This window comes from Natator depressus, chromosome 19 (assembly GCF_965152275.1).
Source record: "Natator depressus isolate rNatDep1 chromosome 19, rNatDep2.hap1, whole genome shotgun sequence".
In the NCBI taxonomy this organism is placed as follows: domain Eukaryota; kingdom Metazoa; phylum Chordata; order Testudines; family Cheloniidae; genus Natator; species Natator depressus.
In genome coordinates this window covers 11,747,650-11,768,783 of record NC_134252.1, presented here as the reverse complement: position 1 = coordinate 11,768,783, position 21,134 = coordinate 11,747,650, and the positions used below count along the sequence as shown (strand labels likewise).

Genomic DNA, 21,134 nt, shown 5'->3' with positions numbered 1-21,134 from the left:
CAGCAGCACTTCTTAAGGCCGTGTCCACACACACACCCAAGTTGTGCCGCTTGAATGAGGTCATTCTAGTGGTACAACGTCCCCTAGTGTGGACGCGGTCACACTGGCATAAATGTGCTTCTACTAGAATCGCTATTCCTGGGTGGGAAGGGGGCTAAGCTGTACTGTCCTAAGGCATCTTTATACCAGTGGAAAGTCCGCACTAGGCCCTGCTAGTTCCTGCTCTAACTAGATCAGTAAAAGTCCCATCCCCTAACCGACAAAGTTATACCGGTCCATCCGTGTGATGTGCAGGCCTAAAATGCAGAGAGCAGGCTAGAGTCTGCGGCCTCCAAGTAGGGTGACCAGATGGCAACTGTGGAAAAAACGGGACAGGGGGTGGGGGGTAATAGGCGCCTATAGAAGGAAAAGTCCCCAAAAATGGGACTGTCCCTTTAAAAACGGGACGGACGGTCACTCTACCTCCAAAGACCCTAATTCTTCTCTCCCTTACTGTGGGGTCAATCAGGAGTGACTCCACTGGGTCACTGAAGTTACTTCGGTTTAAAAGGGGGGGATGAGACCAGATTCCGACTCCCCCTGCCCAGCTCCCCCCTTCTCTAGACCTGCTCCTGGTTTCTGGCTCTTTTTTTTGGCTCTTCCTTCCTTCTCTCTTTTTCTCTCCGTCCCCAGCAGCCAGCTCCAGCGGTTTGCTCATCCCTCCCCTGCCGTGACGGGAGGGAGCAGTGACCGCAGAGAGAGCGGGCCGGTGATGACATGCTTGGCAGGAGGCATCCATTGGGTTAGAACCGTGATGTCATAATGCCGGTGGCTGACATCAGGCAAGGAGGTGCAGCTCCGAGGCGCCATGCTGGAGCTGAGATGGCTGCTTATCTGGGGTCCCGCCTGGTGAGAGAAAGGGGCTGGTGCCCTCAGCCTGGGGGACAGAGGGGTTTGCAGCCCGTCCCCTTGAGGACCAGCACTCTGCCCACACCCCCCATGCCATCCCTCTTGTGCCTGGAACCACAGAGACCCTGCTCCTCCAGATGTGTCTTCTTCCTGCACATTACAGATGTGCACAGCTGGAAGCCCACGCTGGACCCTGCCTCGCTGCCCCCCTCTGGCCTGTCCCCCAGTGCATGGGAAGCTCATGATGGGGTGGATGTGTAACCCCTGGGGGAGGGCAAGCTAGGATGGGCTTGTGGGTGTGAAGGATGACTGGGGCCCAAAGATGGGGTGGGGGTGAAGGAAGGGTGTGTGTGACCGCATGTCTCCTACCAGTGGAGGCATCATACCATGCACCAGGAGAAGGAAGCCAAGGAAGTAGAGCTGAAGATCAACTGCAGAGACATCATATGCGTCCAGGTATGCGCTGCCCCCTTCCCCTGCGGGACTGTACCTCTCGGGGCTGGATCCAAAGCCCACTGCACTGGATTGGGCCCACAGGCATGCAGGAGAGCAGGACTGGGAGATGTCCTACTCTCGCTGCTCCCCATGTTAAATGGCTCTGACAGCTCACGTTGATGATTAACCATCTGTGCCTCTAGCCCCTTTTGCCTGCAGAGCTCCATCCCCCAATAGAGGTGGGACACCCCCATTTTACAGATGGGGAAACTGAGGTCCAGAGGGGGGAAAGTGACTTGGCCGAGGTCACTTGGCATATCGGTTGCAGAGATGGGAATGGAACCCAGGATTCCCAGCCTCCGGGCCCTGCTCTAACCACTACACCAAACTGCCTCCCGTTTCAGTGCTTTATGTTGGCGGCAAGTTGAGCATGTTCATAGTTTACAGGAGCTGGGATGTGCCAAGGAGCCTGTTTGCAGTGGAAGACACTGTCAGTGGGTATATCCGGGTCTTTATCCAGATCCTTTTCTCTTTAGCTGAGCATCCTGTATTGGTACTGGCAAAGGGGGCTCACTCACCATGCGGGGCTACATCTTCATGTGCCCACAGCTGGAGCCGGGTTTTCAAAGGAGCTCAGCTCCCAACATACTGAGCTCTTTGGGGAACCGGGCCATTGCCTTCCTGCTGTGACATGAGGCCCCAGGATGAGACGCTGTCTGCGGGGATTGAACCCACAACCTCTGGCTCGCAGCCCCTAGTGCCTGAGCAAACAGAGGCAGCTCCGTTGAATGACACTCTTTAGCAGCCTCACAAACCTGTATGTGGTCCAGCGACTTGAGGGCAGAGAAGAGCCACAGTGTGTTAGCCCGGGGTGATACTGCAGTGGGCTGACTGCTTGAGCTGGTGGGAGAAACTTAGCAAACCATATTCCATCGGCACATGCAGGTCTGTCCACGCTGGGGCAGTTTCGCTGGAGTTTCAGACTGGGGAAGAAAACTGGGGCAGGTAGGGCAGGGCAGAGGAGGTTCTGACCTTTTCTGAACAAAGTGTTTCAATTTGTTGTTTGGAAACGAATTTTTGTTTAGAATATTTTGGTTTTTGTATCGTATTCATATAACGTGGTGAGGAGTCGTCCCTGAACTAGCGGCCTCATTGAGCCACATGTGGTGATGAGTCACTCCTGTGCGAGGCTCCAGCCAATCCGCAAGCCAGGAGTTGGTCAGGTGACTCTCAGGGGAGGTATATAAGCCCCACAGGAGAACGAGCTGCCCAGTCTGGCCAATGTCACTGCGTGGCAAGGAACCGTCCCCTGCCTGACAGTGGTGACGGACTCCGCAGACCTCAGCCTGCTCTGGCACCAGCTCCAGCCTCGTTCCCAGTCCTGCCCTTGTGCCAATCCATCTCCCGGCCTTACACTTGCCTTGTTCTGACCCCACTCTTGACTCCTGGCTCTGGTTCTGACCTCTGGCTCTGGTTCCCAGACCAACCGCCAACGCACCAACCAGTAGGCCCGTCTCCCACTGCTCCAACCATAGGCCTTGCCCATCCATGTCTTGGTTTCTGACAAGGAGAGTTCTGCAAGACAACATTTTTAAAAAGGTTGAAATTGAAATGACTGGGTCACAACAATGTTTTGATCGACCCAAAAGGATTTTTCTTTTCATGTGGATTTTTCCTTTTTGGAGAATTTTGAAGTTTTCAGGTTCCGTTGCTCTTTGAAACCCTTCGTGAAATGGAATTTCCCTCCTCCACACACCCCTTTGCTCCCCTCCTGCAACACAACAGGAAAGAAGAGGAGCCCACAACTGGGGCTGAAATTTCTTCCTGCAGACGGCTGGCTCGGCCCACTTCCACCCCGGTGGTGACGCAGCTCTCTGCTTCCCCCCTAGGATAACTGGGATGTGGAGGAGTTTGTCTCAAAGGTGTGCATGGGCAGGTTTCTTAATCATCCCGCCTTTAAAATCATGCTCGCTGCACTCATCATCAGCAACGCGCTCATCATCGCTAGCAGGACGGAGGCGGGGGTCGAAGAGGTACGTTTGCGATGTCTGAATCAGTCCAGCACGCAGCAAACTCTGAGCAAAGGTAAAGCACAAGCTCAGACTCGGCCTCCTCAGGACTGAGACCGGGACCCCGTTGCGCTAGGTGCTGTCTATACGCATCGTGAGAGCTGCTGCCCGAAAGAGCTATTTTCATTTCCATGCTTCCTCTCCCCTTTTCCTTTTCTCCTATTCTTCTTCCCATGCTGGTTATATTTAGTGCTTTGCTAAAGACCTTAGGGCCATGCTAATCAGAGAGAGAAAAGACACAGTGGGCCAATCCTTGCTCAGAAAGGGGCGAGAGGGCAAAAGCAGATCAAAGGTCCCTTAATCCTGGGATAGCTGGGTGCAAAGTCAGTGTCTCAGCTTCAGGCTACTTAAGATGAAGTCAGCAGTTAACAACCCAATACAACGGCTGGGGACCACTGGGGAAAAGAAGGCCTGGCTCTGTCCTCTTTCCCCTGGCAGCCTGGAGCGGGTGAGTGTAGAAGCTGCCACGCTGGCTCTATTCCACAAGTGGATCTCCCTACAGTGGTGTGATTTACCCATGCCAGCTGGGTGGCACTGGAGGATCTGGGCCCCATGAGTTCATTCCCCAGCTAGTGCAGGATTATTTCCTCATTGTCATTTTCTCACGCATTGTGCTTGTTGCTTTCCAAATTCCTGAGCAATACGGCTCCCATTCGTTCATTAGTCTGGAAGCACTGGTCGCTGTCCCCGAGTTAAGGCTGAGTGGGTTTTGCACTTCAAGCAAGGCCTCTGCGATGGAGGGAGAAGGCTGCGTGTTCTCCCCACTCCCTCTTTGAGGACTAGATGAATTTTCTGAGCATCTGCAAGTAGATCGTTTAATTCGTTTATGAAAATGTATTTGTATTGAGGCAACACCGAGGAACCCCCAGTCCAGGGTCAGGGCCCCTTTGTGCTAGATGCTGTACAGACAAAGAAGGAAAGATGGTCTCTGCCCCAGGCTGTTTATAATCCCCCAGCAGTTGATTCCACCTCTGAGTAGATTTCACTGTCAACGTTTTTCCGCCCCCTAATATTCAGCCACAGTTTTGTCGTTCTAAAGTTTGTTCCACATCACCCTCTCCTATCTAATTAGCTAGAAGATCTCCGAGTCATTGTGGACATAGGCGCTGACTCTGTGGGTGCTCCAGGGCTGGAGCACCCACGGGGAAAAATTAGTGGGTGCTCTGCACCCACCGGCAGCTAAGCTCCCTGCCCCCCTGCCCCACCTGACCTCCTCCGCCTCCTCCCCTGAGCGCGCCACGTCCCCGCTCCTCCCCCCTCCCTCCCAGCGCTTGCCGCCGCCAAACAGCTGTAGCAAGCTCGGGGAGGGAGGGGGGAGGAGAGGGAACGTGGCGCACTCAGAGGAGGAGGTGGGGAAGAGGCGGGGCTGGGGCGGGGATTTGGGGAAGGAGTCAAATAGGGGCAGGGAGGGGGCAGAGTTGGGGTGGGGACTTTGGGGAAGGGGTTGGAATGGGGGCAGGGCACGGATGGAGTTGGGGCAGGGGCAGGGAGGGTCGAGCACCCACCGGTGCCATTAGAAGTTGGCGCCTATGATTGTGGATAGTTCTCTGAAAACATCCACTCAATGTGCAATGACAGTCAAAAAAGCAAACAGAATATTGAGAATCATTAAGAAAGGGATAGATAATAAGACAGAAATTATCATATTGCCTCTATATAAATCCATGGTGCACCCGCATCTTCAATACTGCATGTAGATGTGGTTGCCTCATCTCAAAAAAGATATATTGGAATTGGAAAACGTTCAGAAAAGTGCAACAAAAATTATAAGGGGTATGGAATGGCTTCTGTATGAGGAGAGATTAATAAGACTGGGACTTTTCAGCTTGGAAAAGAGATGACTAAGGGGGGATATGATAGAGGTCTATAAAACCATGACTGGTGTGGAGAAAGTAAATACGGAAGTGTTAAGTATTCCTTCTCATTACACAAGAACTAGGGGTCACCAAATGAAATTAATAGGCAGCAGGTTTAAAACAAACAAAAGGAAGTATTTCTTCACACAACGCACAGTCAACCCGTGGAACTCCTTGCCAGAGGATATTGTGAAGGCCAAGACTATAACAGGGTTAAAAAAAGAACTAGATAAATTCATGGAGGATAGGTCCATCAATGGCCATTAGCCAGGCTGGGCAGGGATGGTGTCCCTAGCCTCTGTTTGCCAGAAGCTGGGAATGGGCGACAGGGGATGGATCACTTGATGATTCCCTGTTCTGTTCATTCCCTCTGGGGCACCTGGCATTGGTCACTGCCAGAAGACAGGATACTGGGCTAGATGGACCTTTGATCTGACCCAGTATGGCCATTCTTATGTTCTTATCACCTGCTATTTATTCTTTTCTTCCTATCTTCCTCTTTCAATTCCCAGATGCCAGTCACGTCGCTGACTGCCCTGCTGGAAGGCACTCACAGCGAGGGGCAGCTTAGAAACCCGCAGAGAACAGGACAGAACTAGAGCTAGTTGAAAATTTCCACTGCAAATGTTTTTCAACGGAAAATAGGGTTTTTGACTAATCAATTATTTTGCAAAAAGTGTCTATTTTCTGCCAAAAAATTCATTTTTTTCTCAAAAAAACTGAACACCTGAAAACCATTTTGGGGATGAAAATTGAATTCAGTTTGGAAATACTGCAGCAGTGCCTAATGAGAGTTGTAGTTCATAGAATCATAGGACTGGAAGGGACCATGAGAGGTCATCTAGTCCAGTCCCCTGCATTCAAGGCAGGATTAAGTATTATCTAGATCATCCTGACAAGTGTTTGTCTAACCTGCGCTTAATAATCTCCAATGATGGAGATTCCACAACCTCCCTAGGCAATTTCTTCTAATGTTTAACCACCCTGACAGTTAGGAAGTTTTTCCTAATGCCCAACCTAACCCTCAGCCTTCTCTTTTCCAGATTAAACAAACACAATTTTTTCAATCTTCCCTCAGAGGTCATGTTTTCTAGACCTTTAATAATTTTTGTTGCTCTTCTCCGGACTTTCTCCAGTTTGTCCACATCTTTCCTGAAATGTGGCACCCAGAACTGGACACAACATTCCAAGCTGAAATCTTATCAGCACAGAGTAGAGCGAAAGAATTACTTCTTGCGTCTTGCTTACAACACTCCTGCTAATGCATTCCAGATTGTTTCTTCCTAAATGGAGTACTTTGCATTTCTCCTTATTTAATTTCATCCTATTTACTTCAGACCATTTCTCCAGTTTGTCCAGATCATTTTGAATTTTAATCCTATCCTCCAAAGTACTTGCAACGCCTCCCAGCTTGGTATCGTTCAAAAACGTTATAAGTTTCCTCTCTATGCCATTATCTAAATCATTGATGAAGATATTGAACAGAACCGGACCCAGCTTCCAGCTTGACTGTGAAATGCTGATAACTACTCTGTGGGAACAGTTTTCCAACCAGTTATACACCCACGTTATAATAGTTCCATTTAGGTTCTGTTTCCCTAGTTTGTTTATGAGAAGGTCATCCGAGATGGCATCAAAAGCTTTACTAAAGTCAAGATATATGACATCTACCTCTTCCCTCCTATCCACAAGGCTTGTTACCTGTCAAAGAAAGCTATTAGGTTGGTTTGTCATGATTTGTTCTAGACAAATCCATGCTGATTGTTACTTGTCACCTTATTATCTTCTAGGTGTCTGCAAATTGATTGCTTAATTATTTGCTCCATTATCTTTCTGGTTACTGAAATTGAGCTGACTGGTCTGTAATTCCCCAGGTTGTCCTTATTTCCCTTTTTATAGATGGGCACTATCTTTGCCCTTTTCCAGTCCTCTGGAATCTCACCCGACTGCCATGAATTGCTAATGGTTCAGATATCTCCTCAGTCCGCTCCTTGAGTATTCAGTTGCCTCATATCCACATTCTCCTCTATAGGCCAAGCTCTCTCTGGCTGGACTACATCTCTCATGATGGATCATGGCCAGGCACTCCCATGATGCACTGCTTCCTCTCCCCAAGAGAGGAGACTGAGGTGCATCATGGGAATTGTAGTCTGACCAGGGAACGTGTCTCCTGGAGGAGAAATGGGAGCATGAGACACGGAAATTACAACTCCCATGAGGCAACACAGCAGTATTTCCAGACACAAATATTTTAGTTTTCAGCCAAAATATTTCGGCATTTGAATTTCTGCCAAAAAAAATCAGTTTTTCACAGAAAAAAAAAATTGTTTTGACCCTCTTACTCGTTCTGTGATTTCTTTTCTTTTTAAAAATTGTCTTTTCTATCCCCAAAGGTTTTTCCTCACCCATATTTTTTCTTGCCCTCCTTTTACTATTACCTTTTCTTCAGTCTTTGCAGCACTTTTCTTTGTCTCTCCATTATACATTTTCTCCTTCTGTCCATCATCCCCAGCCCTCTGTCCACGTCCCTCCTCCTAGCCCCGAGTCAGCCAGCCACTTAAGCACCTAAGTAATCTCCTCCCTATTCAACAAAGCACTTACGTGTGTGCTGACCTTTAAGCATTTGCATAAATCCCATTGAATTCAAGCCCATCCCTAAGGGCTTTGCTGAACTGAAACTGTCCCCTCACTCTGAGCTAGGACTGATTTTGGTTTTGACCACAGTTGAACAGTGACATAGGGTGAGCAAGACACAAGCAGAGTCCCCTGGGGACATGGTTGAGTTTGTTTTTTCTTCTGTTTTCTATTGTAGAAATACTATGGGTTGTTCTCTGCTATAGATAACATTGTCCTGACTGTCCTTACCTGTGAAGTGCTTCTCAACTGGTACTATGGATTCCAGATGTACTGGAAGGTGAGTGCTGAGCACAGCTGTTTAGATCCAGTATTTCCTGGGCCATTAGCCACATTCCTGTTATTCTATCGCCCTATTCCCATTATCAGGGTCCCATTGCAACTCTTCCTTGCCCCTCTCCAAAGCCTACAATGTTGTGCCTCGAATTGTATCACTTATCCTACCTGCCCTGCCAGGCTTTGCACAGGTCTTACCGTTCTGCAACATGATCATTGTTAGAGGCCAAGAATAATCATCGCCCTATATTTGATTGGATCAGGTCTATCAATCAAAGTATCGAAAGCAGGGGACATGCTGTCCAGAGGTTAAAGCAGCCAATTGGGAATGAGGACTCCTGGGTTCAACTCTTGGTTATCAAATCACTCGGACCTTGGACAAGTTACTTTGCCTCTCTGTGACTCAGTTGCCCTGTCTGGGTCTAATAATCCTTACCTACAACAAAGGGGCTTAATTATGCTTTGGGATGAAAGGAACAATATAAGCACTAAGTATATGCAAGATTATTACTTGCTTATAATAGAGAGCATATGTTTGAGATGCTTTGAAGTAAAACTAATTCAGATTAAGGGCCTGCTCCTTCTCTTAAAGTCAGTGGGAATGTTACCATTGATTTTTCAGTGAAATGACTAAAAGCACACTTGACAGGCTATTCATATCTGTGTGGAACTGTGAATAATGTCTATGGGCCGTGCCAAGGGCCTTCTGGAATAGAATTGTCTTTAAAAGAAACAAAAACAGTCCAAAAACAATGAGGAGTCCTTGTGGCACCTTAGAGACTAACAAATTTATTTGGGCATAAGCTTTCGTGGGCTGTAACCCACTTCATCAGATGCATGGGGTGAAAAAAAGTAGTCAGGTATAAATACACAGCACATGAAAAGATGGGAGTTGCCTTACCAAGTGGCAGGTTTCAAAACCAGTCCAGGTTTCAGAGCTAGACACTTACTTACCTAGGGCCCAATTCTCCATCGTCCAGCACCTTGTGTAGTTGTTTGTTTAGTGCAAAGTGGGTGTGGCAGCACTACCACTCGGAGTCAGTGGTGTCGCACGTCCGCTTTGCACTGATGTAAAGGACTCCATCAGGTGTAGGACAGCAGAGAATCAGGCTCTGCATATTTTTCATCCATCAGACCTCAGAACACTGAAAGGTGGGTAAGTAGCACTAACCTCATTTAACAACTGGGGAAACTGAGGCCCAGCGAGAGTGTCTTGTCCAGCATCACATAGTAAGACCACGACTGAGCTGGGAATAGAATGTAAAATCCTTCACATTCTTGATCTGGCGGTGAGTGGTAAAATCAGATTTTAGAGATGTTTTTATGGGTCAGATCCTCATCTGGTATAAGACAGAATTGTCCCATTGATTTCAACAGAGTGATGCGGATTCACACCCACTGAGGATCTGGCCCTTCTTATTGGCAGGTTTCAAGCCGAGATGCACCCCCTCCCTCTGTTCTTTCATTATTACCATGTATTATATGTATTATGGTAGCTCCTAGAGGCCCCAATCTGGGATCAGGGCCCCGTTTTGCGAAGTGCTGTGCAAAAATACAGTCCCTGCCCCAGAAGCTTACAATGTCATTGCTCCTAGGGCCTGTGCTGACCAGCCCTGCTGTGAAAGCTTGTCCTCTGCTTCTCAGGGTGGGGTTTTCTCTTCCCGCAGGATGGCTGGAACGTCATCAATTTTTTTATCGTGGCATATCTCTGTGTGGGGCCTTTCATCTCTGTGCTGAACAACCAAAAGATTTTCTGGGTCCTCAGGTAGGGAAAGGGCTACTTTGTCTTAAAGCTTGTCAGGCTGTTATTATTTGTTTGTTGACAAGATCTTGGTAAAACACAGATCAGGCCCCATTCTGCGAAGTCCACATATTCCTAGGGTGTGTCTACCCTGCAGTTAGCGGTATAGCTGCAGCATGTGTGGACGTACCTATTGGCTCAAAGGTGGACCCAGTTGTTTGACTACAGACATGTTTTGTTCTTAAAAATGTTCAAGAGTCCAAATAACCAAACATAGCCAAATTTATTGTCCCAGGAAAAACAGTACAATATGGAAAGGAGACACAGATGCCCTCCTTCCGGAAAGCAAATTCTTGCAGCATGTCCACCTTACACAGCCGGCGTGCTTCCAAGATTTGCATTTCAGCTAATAGCATTTAAAGGATGATTTTCCAAGTTACAAAACTTTTCACGCATCACTCAAATCCAACCCACCCTGTTCCTTAACTTGCTGTTCTGAACTTTCCTTCTCTTCGTTTTGGATACTGGCATTCCAGGTACTGCTCCGTGAAAGTACCTCCCCAGCTCGAACCAGGCAGAACACTCGTGTATTTTGCCTTTGACAGGTTCCCTATTTTCTAATGCCAAAGCACACTTTAGCTTTGCAAAGTGCTGTGAGATACTTGACGTCGGTGAACAGAATTGTGGGAAGAGCAGAATACTTAACATAACTTCCCAACACTTATATTCATTCCGTGCACATAATATTTATAAGCCTGGTGTATACTACGCCTAACATACATACATTGGCTAACATGCCCCACCTAGCTTTGATCTGGCTACCTCCAATAAAAACAGCAGCGATGCTGCCGCAGCATGGGTTGTACGATGCCACTCAGGACCCTGGAGATGTAGTCAAATGACTAGCCCATGCTATCACCTATGCTGTTGCCAATCCACTGATATTGTTACTGAAGCTAGCCAAATCAAAGCTAGCTCAGGTATATCTACTATGCTGCAGTCACACCTCTGACTGCAGTGAAGACATACTCTAGTAAGAGACAGTCCCTACCCCAAAGAGCTTACAGTCTCGATAAGTCAGACAAAAGGTGGGAGGGGAAACTGTGGCATGCAGTGAGGCAGTGACTTGCCCAGAGTTGCACCGCCAGTCAGTGGCAGAACTGAGAGCTCCTGAGGGTATTGCTGGTTGGGACTTGTTCGACAAATTGTTTTTGAAAAATTGAAAAAATGCCAATTTGTCAAGACAGAAACTGTTTGCAAAGCAGGGTTGGGTCTGGCGAATCTCCCGACTCGATAAAAATGTTCAGGAAATGTTTTAGAACCATCAAAATGTTTCGTTTCAACGCTTTCGGAAAGAAAACGCCCAGTTTTCTGGTTCAGAACAGCATTTCATTTCAGAATTTAAGCTAATGAGACCGAAAAAAAGTTTCAAAAGAGAGGAGGTGAAAAAAAGGTTGGAATCAAAACCAAAATATTTCAGAATGATTGGGAAAAAACGGTTTCAGTTGACCCACTGTGGGGAAAAAAAGGTTTCGATTGACCCAACGTGGGGAAAAAATATTGCTTCATTTAGCAAATATTGGTGAATTTTCAATGTTTCATCCCGATCTGAGATGGGACAAAGTTTGGGACTCTTGAGAGGGAACAACGTTTCCTGCCCAGCTCTGACTGAGTCCCAGTGTTGGAGCCTGTGCTCCCTCCAGACCGAAGTGGGTCTCTAAGAAAGAAAATGATCCCGGGCAGAGCAACCCCAGCACTGCACTGCGAGTCCCGGTGTCTACAGCAAACTTGGAGTCCACTCGTGGGAATGTCGGCCTCATTGACGTGTCCCTGCTCCCACAGTAAATTTGGGTGAGGTTACGCTTGAAACGCTGCAACAGCACAGCTGCGATGCTTCAGCACAGCCACTCGTTACCGCAACCAGAGGATTAATTACTGTCACTGTAATAAATCCCCCTGCCTGAGGCAGTCGCTAGGTCAAGGGAAGAATTCTTCCATCGACCTAGCGCTGTCGACACCAGGGGTTAGGTCGGCTTAACTGCGTTGCTCGGGGGTGTGGATTTTTCACACCCCAGAGTGCCGTAGCAGGTCGACTTAACTTTTGCGTGTTGACTGGGCCATAGTGGCAGAGCTGGGTGTGGAACCCAGAAAATCCTGGCTAGCAGATTTCTGCTCTCGTTCCTGTGTTGAGCTATGCTGTCCTTGCTGGCCTGAGCCGTGGGAGGAGCTGCTTGGAGTCTGGAAGCCCCGAAAGATTCTTCCAATGGTTTTTCTTCTAAGTCACGTGGACCTGGCATCATCTTCCTCCCAGCACACGCTGCTCACGACTCCTCTGTCTCCTCTCAGGGTGATGAGGCTGATGCATGTCTGCACGCTGGTCAAGGGGCTGGCCAGGATCATCCGGGTGATCCTACAGTCCATCCCAGACATGACCAACATCTTGGTCCTGCTCTTTGCCATCATGCTGGTGAGCTAGTCAAGCCCTTTGGGTGGGGCCCAGTATAAAACTGGAGTTCTCCCTCCTTCCTTCCCTTTCCACTTCCCTTCTTCTCCTCTATGTCTTTCCTCTTCTCCTTTCATTCCACTTCCTCCTGTTCCCCTTCCCCTCCACCGTGGGCCTTCTGGTTGGAAGGCAACGCCCGTGGAAACTCCACACAGTGCTGTGCCGGGGGTCCACAAACAGCGGTGGGAGCTGGCCTGTTTGTGAATGGCATCAAAGAGCCTTCATCTTAACCTGGTGCAGTAAACGGGAGATCCACAGGCGCCGCCTTCCTCCTTGCCCCAGGGGTGCTCAACCCCAGCTCCGCCCCCGGCCCCGCCCCAGGCCCCACCCCTGCTCCACCCCTTCTCCCAAGCCCCCCGCCCTGCCTCTTCCCACTCACTTCCATCCCGTTCCTGCTCCCACCCTTGCCTCCCAGCACCTCCTGCATGCCCCAGAACAGCTGATCGCGGCAGACGGGAGGTACCAGGAGGGAGGGGGAGGAGTTGATTGGTGGGTGGCGGGCGGGAGGCACTGGAGGGGAGTGGGGAAGGGGGAGCTGGCTGCCGGTGGGTGCTAAGCACCCACTAATTTTTTTCCATGGGTGCTCCAGCCCTGGAGCTCCCCCAGAGTCGGCGCCTGTGAGGAGATCTGGTTAGGGATCTTTGAGCTGCCTGTGGACTCTACCAGGGGTAGATTAAGGTAGCAGCTGGATGGTGAAAGGGTGTGGATCAGCCTAGAACAAGCACAGAGTTCAAGGAGAGAGAGAGAGAAACCTAGTTCCGGAAACGCCCACCTGCCTCCGAGCCCTAGTCTGTGAGGGGTTTGTTTTACGGTAGATTTGTGGGAGGTGGCTGCTCATTTTAGCTGTCTGAGGCTGACCATGGGTCTCGGGCTGGAGCTGGCCAGAGCTTCCGGCCAGCGCTGTCTCTCTGCAGGTCTTCTCAGTGTTTGGAGTGACTCTCTTTGGAAATCTGGTCCCGATGCACTTTGGAAATCTAGGGGCGGCTTTGTATTCGCTCTTCACCTGCCTCACGCAGGACGGATGGATGAACATATACGAGACCTTTGTGTGAGTGAACACGTTAGGTTTCAGATGCACCCCCACATCCTCCATAGGGAAACAAGCCCCCCCCCCACAGCATACTCTTGCCAGAGGAGTGCACCCCCACTGACACACACGCACAAGCAAACAGCACAATGCTTTCCTCGTCTCTGCAATGCACAGACACACCCAGAGATAGCTAATGCGTGCACACGGACACACCCACAAGCCGGTAATGTAATCCATACTAGGAGAGTGAGTGTGGGTCTTTGGGCTCCTTCCATCTCGGAGGATAAGAGTCTGCTACAAGTACCACCAGCAACTTCCCTCCTTTAGCTCAGGTGGTAGAAACTGAAGCCACTGGTGCTAAAGATTTGGGGTTCAAGCTCTGCTGGTGACCCGTGGCGGTGGATTGTTACGTAGATACAAGCAAGCCTCTGCGGTCAAACCCCTTCCTTTGTCCTAATTATTTCAAGCCAATTTGAGAGGGTCTTTAATTGTGATCCGAGCAGGCGGCAAAGCCTGGGGTGTTTGGGCAGAAGTTAGGGTGACCTGATAGCAAGTGTAAAAAATCGGGACGGCGGTGGGCGGTAATAGGTGCCTATATAAAAAAAGCCCCCAAAATTGGGACTGTCCCTATAAAATCAGGACATCTGGTCACGCTAGCAGAAGTGGGAAGTCTGACCCCCATGTGGGACCTTGGATGGCCTGCTTTTCCTTTCACATGGGGGGTGAGAGGGAAATGCGGGAGGTTCCCCCTAGTTGGGGCTTAGAGGAAAATTGGCAGGACTGCTTCCCTTCTCCTGATTTGGGAAACAGAGGGGGGATGGGTGGGGCTCCCCTCTGCATAAGTCTCTGAAGGCTTTACAGGAAGGTTTTGCAGAGTATCCCTGCTGCTCACCCCCATGAATGAAATTCCTTCTGTCCCCATCAGGGAAGAGGGGATCGCCCTGAAAATAGGGGGTGCCCTTTACTTTTTCATCTTCATCACGGGCGGGGCCTTTATCTGCACCAACCTACTGGTGGCCGTGGTGACGTCAAATCTCGAGCAGACAATGCTCGCCTACGCTGAGGAGAAGAAGAAAAGAGACCAGCTCCTCTACCCCGACAAGTATGTGGACCAGGAGGTGAGTGCCGGGTGCAGCCAGTGTGATGGTTGAATCCTGAGGCTTTTGCTCGCGTTTTGCTCCCACTAGGAGTTATACCTGAGTAAGGACTGCGTGAACATTGATGAAGGAAGAACCTCAAGATCTGGCCCTAGAGTATTAAAGCAAAGCACTGTAGCTTGAAAAAATTCAAAGATCCTGTATTTTAGGGTGAGCTACAGACCAAAACACAAATGCCCCAAAATCAAAATTTGGAAATGCTGCCATGGTGCCTCATGGGAGTTGTAGTTCAGTTGCTGGATGTTCCCATTCACTTCTATGGGTTGGCTCCCCAGCCAGACTACATCTCCCATGATGCACTGCCTCTTCTCTCCAAAAGGGGAGCCTGTGGTGCATCTTGAGAGGTGTAGTCTGACCAGGGAGCCCCTTTTTTGACCAGCTGTACTACAGTCTCCTATTGGGGATCGCATTCCTGTGCTGAGAGCCAGCACAAGGTCTGGGCACTCCACTGAAAATCGGTGTTGGAGGCTTGAGGGTACGTCTACACTACAAGAAAAAGCAACCGACAGCAGCGAGTCTCAGAGCCCGGGTCACCTGACTCAGGCTCCCGGAGCTTGTGCCATCGGGCTAAACATAGCAGTGTAGGTGACTGGGTTTGGGTTTGAGCCCAAGCTTTGAAACCCTCCCACTGCACTGGGTTTCAGAGCCTGAGGTCCAGCCCGGGTGGGAAAAGCCACAGTGCTGGTTTTAGCCCTGCAGCGCAAGCTCGAGTCAGTTGACCCAGGCTCTGAGACTTGCTCCCCCGAGTCTTCTTGTTGCAGCGTGGACACACCCTCCAGGACATTCCTATGGTGCCTGGAACCTGCACACGGGTTAACTTCACCAGGGAAGAGCCATTATGCCTGCACAGCATGGCAGTGGTTGAGCGCGACCCAGTCCCTTCTCTGAGCTCGTCAAGAAAGGTACCAACCAGAGCTGAGCAAAGTTCCAGAATTTCTGTCCCGGGGAAATCCCAATACGCCAACATTTGCTTGAGTCCCAAATTGTGAGGACATGTCAAAACCCCAACACTTTGATCAGGGTGAAATATTCTGAAACATTTCAGTTTGACATTTTCAATCAAAATTAAACACTTCAGCCGTCTGAAAGAGAAATGTCTCATTTTGGTTCTTTGAACTAAATCAAAACCCTTTATTTCGAGCCAGTTTGACATTAAACTGCTGTGTGCCCTATTGTGACGCATTGCTTCGTGAGATTTATATTTCGGAAGCCTGATACACCCATTCTTCACGACTGGCCAGATCCCTGGTTGAACTAAATGTCTTACAATGCACCATGTGATTCCTGGGGAGCACCACACAGCTGGTTTAGAGGGGAGTTCATAATATCGTCCCTCAAAGAGCCCAGTCCGTTGGAGAGAATACGCCACAATAGGGAGGTGCAGTTTAGTGTTGCAACTGGCTCGAAAAGAAAAATTTGGGGTCAGTTCCATAAAATGAAATACTCTGATTGGGGTTGAACCAACTTGGATCATTCCTGACAAAATCAAAAAAATGTCAGCAAAATTGACATTTTCCTGTGGAAAATTTTGATGTTTGTGGAAACTGCATTTTCTATTGGAAAATTCCATGGGCGACAGGGGATGGATCACTTGGTGATTCCCTGTTCTGTTCATTCCCTCTGGGGCACCTGGCATTGGCCGCTGTTGGAAGACAGGATACTGGGCTGGATGGACCTTTGGTCTGACCCAGTATGGCCGTTCTTATATTCCTTCAGTCCAATGTTGGGGATGACGACTCATCTCCGGAGCTGAACCTGGTGCATTTGAAAGCAGTGATGCAGGATACCGCCATGACACATCGCCAGATGCCACTGATCTACGGCAACCTGGGCAACCTGACTGAAGCTACCTGTGATGATTTCTGTCTCATCTTGGAAGGGATCCAAGAGAACCTGAAACGATACAAAGAGATCCGGGATGAGCTTAGCACGTAGGTCCTTCCGTGCACGCCCCTCTCCTGTGCCGGGTTTGGGATCTCCCTGGTGGGCAGGGTCAGGGTCAACTTAGTTATATTTCACTTCATCAAAGCAACACAGGGCAGATGCAGCCACCCAGACTCCAGAGAGGGAGACCTATGTGCCGTGGGGGGAGAGTGGCCATGTGCCATGATCGTGTGAGTGGCTGCGTGGGGCTTATGGCTCTCAGTTGACAGATCTTCCTGTATTAACATTACATCTTTGAAAGTGCCATGTCTTGGGTTCTGTGGCAGGAGAGTACTGGTGGAAGAGCATGACTTTGAAACCCAGGGAGGAGAGTTGGTGGGTAAAGGGCAAAGCTCAGAGCCTTGGCCCTAGGACCATTAGAGAATTGGAGGATGATGTACTCAGTGGTGGCAGAAGATCGTGGTTCCGCTGTCTGTGTAAGAACGGGCTATCAGCATTGGGGTACGGGCTGTCGTACCCTCGGGGCAAGACTATAGTAACAGAGCAGGCACAGCTTCCTCAAGCTGCCCCCCATCATCATGCCTCAGCCTTACCTTGGGGATCACCTCTAGGGCATTCAGCCTCCACGGTCCATCAAGTCCTAGGCTCCTTCACTGAAACCGCCAACAGGGCCCACAGCATGCTCATCGCTGTTCCGTTTGGACACTTCTCCACTAACCCTGTGTTGAGACCACCAAGGTCATGTCCTACAGGCATCCCTGTCACTCCTAATCTAGGACGGATGCAGACCTGCAAGGTAGAGGCGGTGAGCCCCACTGCTATCTCCTGAGCTATCTAGTCTTCTGGCTGACTAGTACTTGATGAGGGGAGCTTCTAGGCTTGGGGCCTCTGGAGCAGAACTTCTTGGGTGACAGTTCTTGATCTCAATAGCATGGAGGGGACAGTATGTCAGCGTCTAGCCTGGGAGGTGAAGTTTGGAAGGAGATGGCCTGACCCAAAGCCCAGTGGAAAGACGCCCAGCAGTGTCAGTGGGCTGTGATGCAGGACCATACTGCTTTAATGGTTGAACCTTACTGTCATGGGGTCCAGGAAAGAGAGCTTGGGGCATGTGGTGGTGAAGTTTCCTGGGGAAGGAGAATCTGAAGTGGTGATTTAAAGGTCTCATTCCCTACTGCCTTGAGGATGGGAGAGTGGAAGACTAGGCCATTTGGGGAGTGGAAGCCGTGCAGTGGAGACTTGGAAGTGGATTTTCTCAGAGCTGCAGAAGAACTGGGGGTGAATGTACTTGCTGGCAGAAGCTCACTGCTTACTTACCCGGCTTGGTCCCCACAGAATAGTCAAGGAGGTAAGGTCCATTGCATTCAATAAAGAACAGGAGGAGGAGAGGGTGCTGAGAAACATCCAGAACACCAACATCTCCGATGGCCTGCTTTGCAACGAGGTGGCTGCTGGGAGGTCTGGAGATATCCTGTCCACGCTGATGACTCTGGAGAAGGTACAGTGTAGAGCCAGATCCTCAGATGGTGTCAGTGGAGGTCAGTGGTGCCTACGCCTCGTGCTCTCTCTCTGCCCCGGGGTGAATTTCACTCCCTGTGCAGGGCTATGCGCCCTCCGCGCTGTCTGATTTCAGCTGCAGTTGAAAGTACCGTGGCCCCTTTGCATGAAATGTGCAGCTAGCATAAGATCCCAAACCTCTTGGAGGAGGGCAAGGGACTGCAGGGGTAAAGGCAGCAGCCTGGTTTCTGCGCTGGGGTAGAACTGGCCTTTGCTTATCAGCCTTGTTCTTTTTCCCTTCGGTAGGCGAACATGATTGACCCAGAGGATGTCACGGCATCAGGGTACCACAGGGGGGCAGTGAAGATGGCCTTCCTGAAAGCCCGGCGCCATTCTCTTCTCAGCCAGTCAGTCCCTCCTTAGCCGTGCTGGAGTGGGACCACGGAGCTGGGAGTGGGAATCGCCCCCTGGACCGTGCAACCGAGGAGCTGTTAGTGGAGCTGCGGCGTAAATGCTTCCTTTGTAACAAGGGGGGATTTATTTGCTTTGCTGAGGAGACGCTTCTGTCTTTGGGATGCCGAGGAGCGAGTGTGGACAAGGGGTCAGCGCTCCAAGGAGCATGCATCATGAAATACCAGCTTCTAGGTGGACAAAGCCAGACCTGGAGGAGTGGCAGGAGATTGGATTAATGCCAGGTCTGTCAGGTTTGCTGAGTCCATTTGGATGACTTTGGTCTGGCCTGGAGTGTCTCTTGGATGGAGACCATGTCCAGAGTATTCATGGTCTGGTGCCTCCAAAGCACAAAGCAAAGAACATCAGGGAGAGAAGAGTTGCTGCAGAGCCCGTGCCTGTGGTCAGAGCATCGGCTCCCACCCTCTTTCCCAGAGCACCTGGGCATGTGTCTGTGTAAGTCTCGGGGGAATTCACCTTTGGGTACCTTTGTATAGGTGAGTACAGAGCCCTCCAGGTGGTAAGAGCAGGGATGCAGGATGAAGCATTGGGTGTTCATGCTTGTGCCTGTAAAAGGGGGCTTCTCTTGCAGCATCAGGAGCGGACGCAATGTCTAAATCTGGGAAATGTGTGGTGGAGCAGAAGATGTATTCATCCCGTTGTCCTGTCTGATGTCTCCTTGAGACTCTACCGACAGGCAGCTACAGGGAAGTCCAGGGCTAGTTTGCGCAGGCCCTGCCCTGTGCAGTGAGTGGAAAAGGGCTGATGAAATTATTTTCCACTTTTAATACCCACTATCAAGTTCTGGACCATGTTCCCTGCCTTGGCTGCTCGTGATGGTGAATGACACAACCCAGTGAGGTGCTGACATGTCTCCTGGATGGGATTGTTTGACTTTCCAAAGCCTGGAGGTGCTCCGTCTCACATCTGCATTTCCCACCCAGTGCTCTGCAAACTCCAGGCGCAGAAGGAGATTGCTCTGCTTCAGCTGTGTCTGCCCCTATGTTCGCTGGACTGGATGCACTCTAGCACTCATGTAGCCATGCATTAAAATGAGCAGTGTCTGGGGAAAGTAGCTGGTGCCAGCATATTTGAGACTAATACTTGTCAAGAAATGCATGGCTCGTGTCGATCAGCTGTGATGCTTGTGCTGGTCTCGGATGAATGATCATAATAAAGAGCATTGAGCTGTGTTTCTGTGGCCGTTATGTTCCCGTTTCACCTTGTTCAGTGTTTTGAGTCTAAAGGAGTCTAGCCTGTGACTGCAGTGTATGTGTGACATTCTGTACCTTGGGGGAGCATCCTGTAACCCCCATATTCCTCATTTTTATATAATTGTGATCTTCGTATAAAGCAGGCCACGTGAGGTATCAGCATAAAGGCTTTGATCTGCTGAAAATAATTTCTCTATCCATATATGTGTATCATTAATGCATATGAAGTTAAGAGAATTGTGTTGGATGGTTTTCACTAAAACATGCTGTAGTTTGGGTAAGCAGCCAGATATTAGCTCCCCAGAGGCAACAGCAAGGGAAGTAACCAACACCCGGGCAGGGTGACAAACAACCCATCGACAACCATTGTCCACCAAGGGAGCTACAATTCAATGACCGACCTACATGAGGCCACACCAGGGGAACTGCTCAGCCTTGCCTGGAGACTCAGCAATGCTCCCCAAGCACATGGGACTGAGGCTATAAAACAGAACACAGTGGCCACATGCTGGGCCTTTCTCCTTCACCCACCTATGCTGCAAGCAACAAGGACACTGAACAAGACTTGGGACTACAACAGAGGAGACTGGCCCAGATTTGAGGGACAAATCTGTATAGTAAGGACTGCAGTATCCAGTGGGGTGAGAAAAACTGCTTAATCTACATGTTGCCCAGTCTAATAGGGTTCAGAGTTTAGACTGCATGCTTATATTTTCTTTTCTTTTGGTAACTAACTCTGACTTTTTTCCTAACAGTTACAGTCACTTAAAATCTATCTTTTGTAGTCAATAAATTTGTTTAACTGTTTATCTTTACCAGTCAGTTTATATGAAGTGTGGGGCAAATCTTCTCAGGTTTTGCAAAGACTGGTGTATATCCACTTTCCATTGATGAAGTGGTGAACCAATTAATAGATCTGCATTGCTCGCCTTGAGTAGTGCAAGGTGGTATATTACTAGGGTACAGTGCTGGGACCTGGGGGGATTTGGCTCTGGTGCCTTTCCCTGTGTGATTCATGAGTGGCTCTGGGAGCATTCATGTAATCCAGCTGGGTGTTGGGCTCCACATGCTGTTGTGCTGAGTGATCACAGCACCTGGAGGGGTTTGCTGCTGGTCACTAGCAAGGCATTGTGACAGACAGCCCAGGCTGGAAAGAGTTTAGGGGGAACAGCGATCCTACAGTCCCAGGCTGCACCCTAGGGATCCCATCACAGTGGCGCAGCGAGCAGGGTGAAATACACAGCTTGTTGTACTGAGCAAAATTTGCACTTCATACACTGGTGTAAAGATTTTAAGTAGGGCTTTCAGTATGGTGGCTAAGGACAGTCAGGAGGAGGCCACCGGTTTGTTATTTTCTGTTTGCTTATTTCAGGAAAGGGAAGTAGGGACAGAAAAGCAGGAAAATGACGGAAAGCAGTGAACGGTTTCAGAGTAGCAGCCGTGTTAGTCTGTATTCGCAAAAAGAAAAGGAGTACTTGTGGCACCTTAGAGACTAACCAATTT

General features: G+C 49.6%; 1 protein-coding gene across 1 annotated transcript; it reads left to right on the top strand.

The window, feature by feature from the left end:
- The first annotated feature begins 756 nt into the window (after positions 1 to 756).
- CATSPER4 (cation channel sperm associated 4) lies at positions 757 to 20,203 on the top strand. The gene is given in 11 exon segments (XM_074934330.1): positions 757 to 888; positions 1,261 to 1,344; positions 3,213 to 3,356; positions 8,061 to 8,162; positions 9,826 to 9,923; positions 12,246 to 12,366; positions 13,317 to 13,450; positions 14,358 to 14,550; positions 16,306 to 16,520; positions 17,806 to 17,968; positions 18,274 to 20,203. Coding segments are annotated over 11 exon segments (1,503 nt in total). The 3' UTR covers positions 18,391 to 20,203.
- Positions 20,204 to 21,134: the final 931 nt, after the last annotated feature.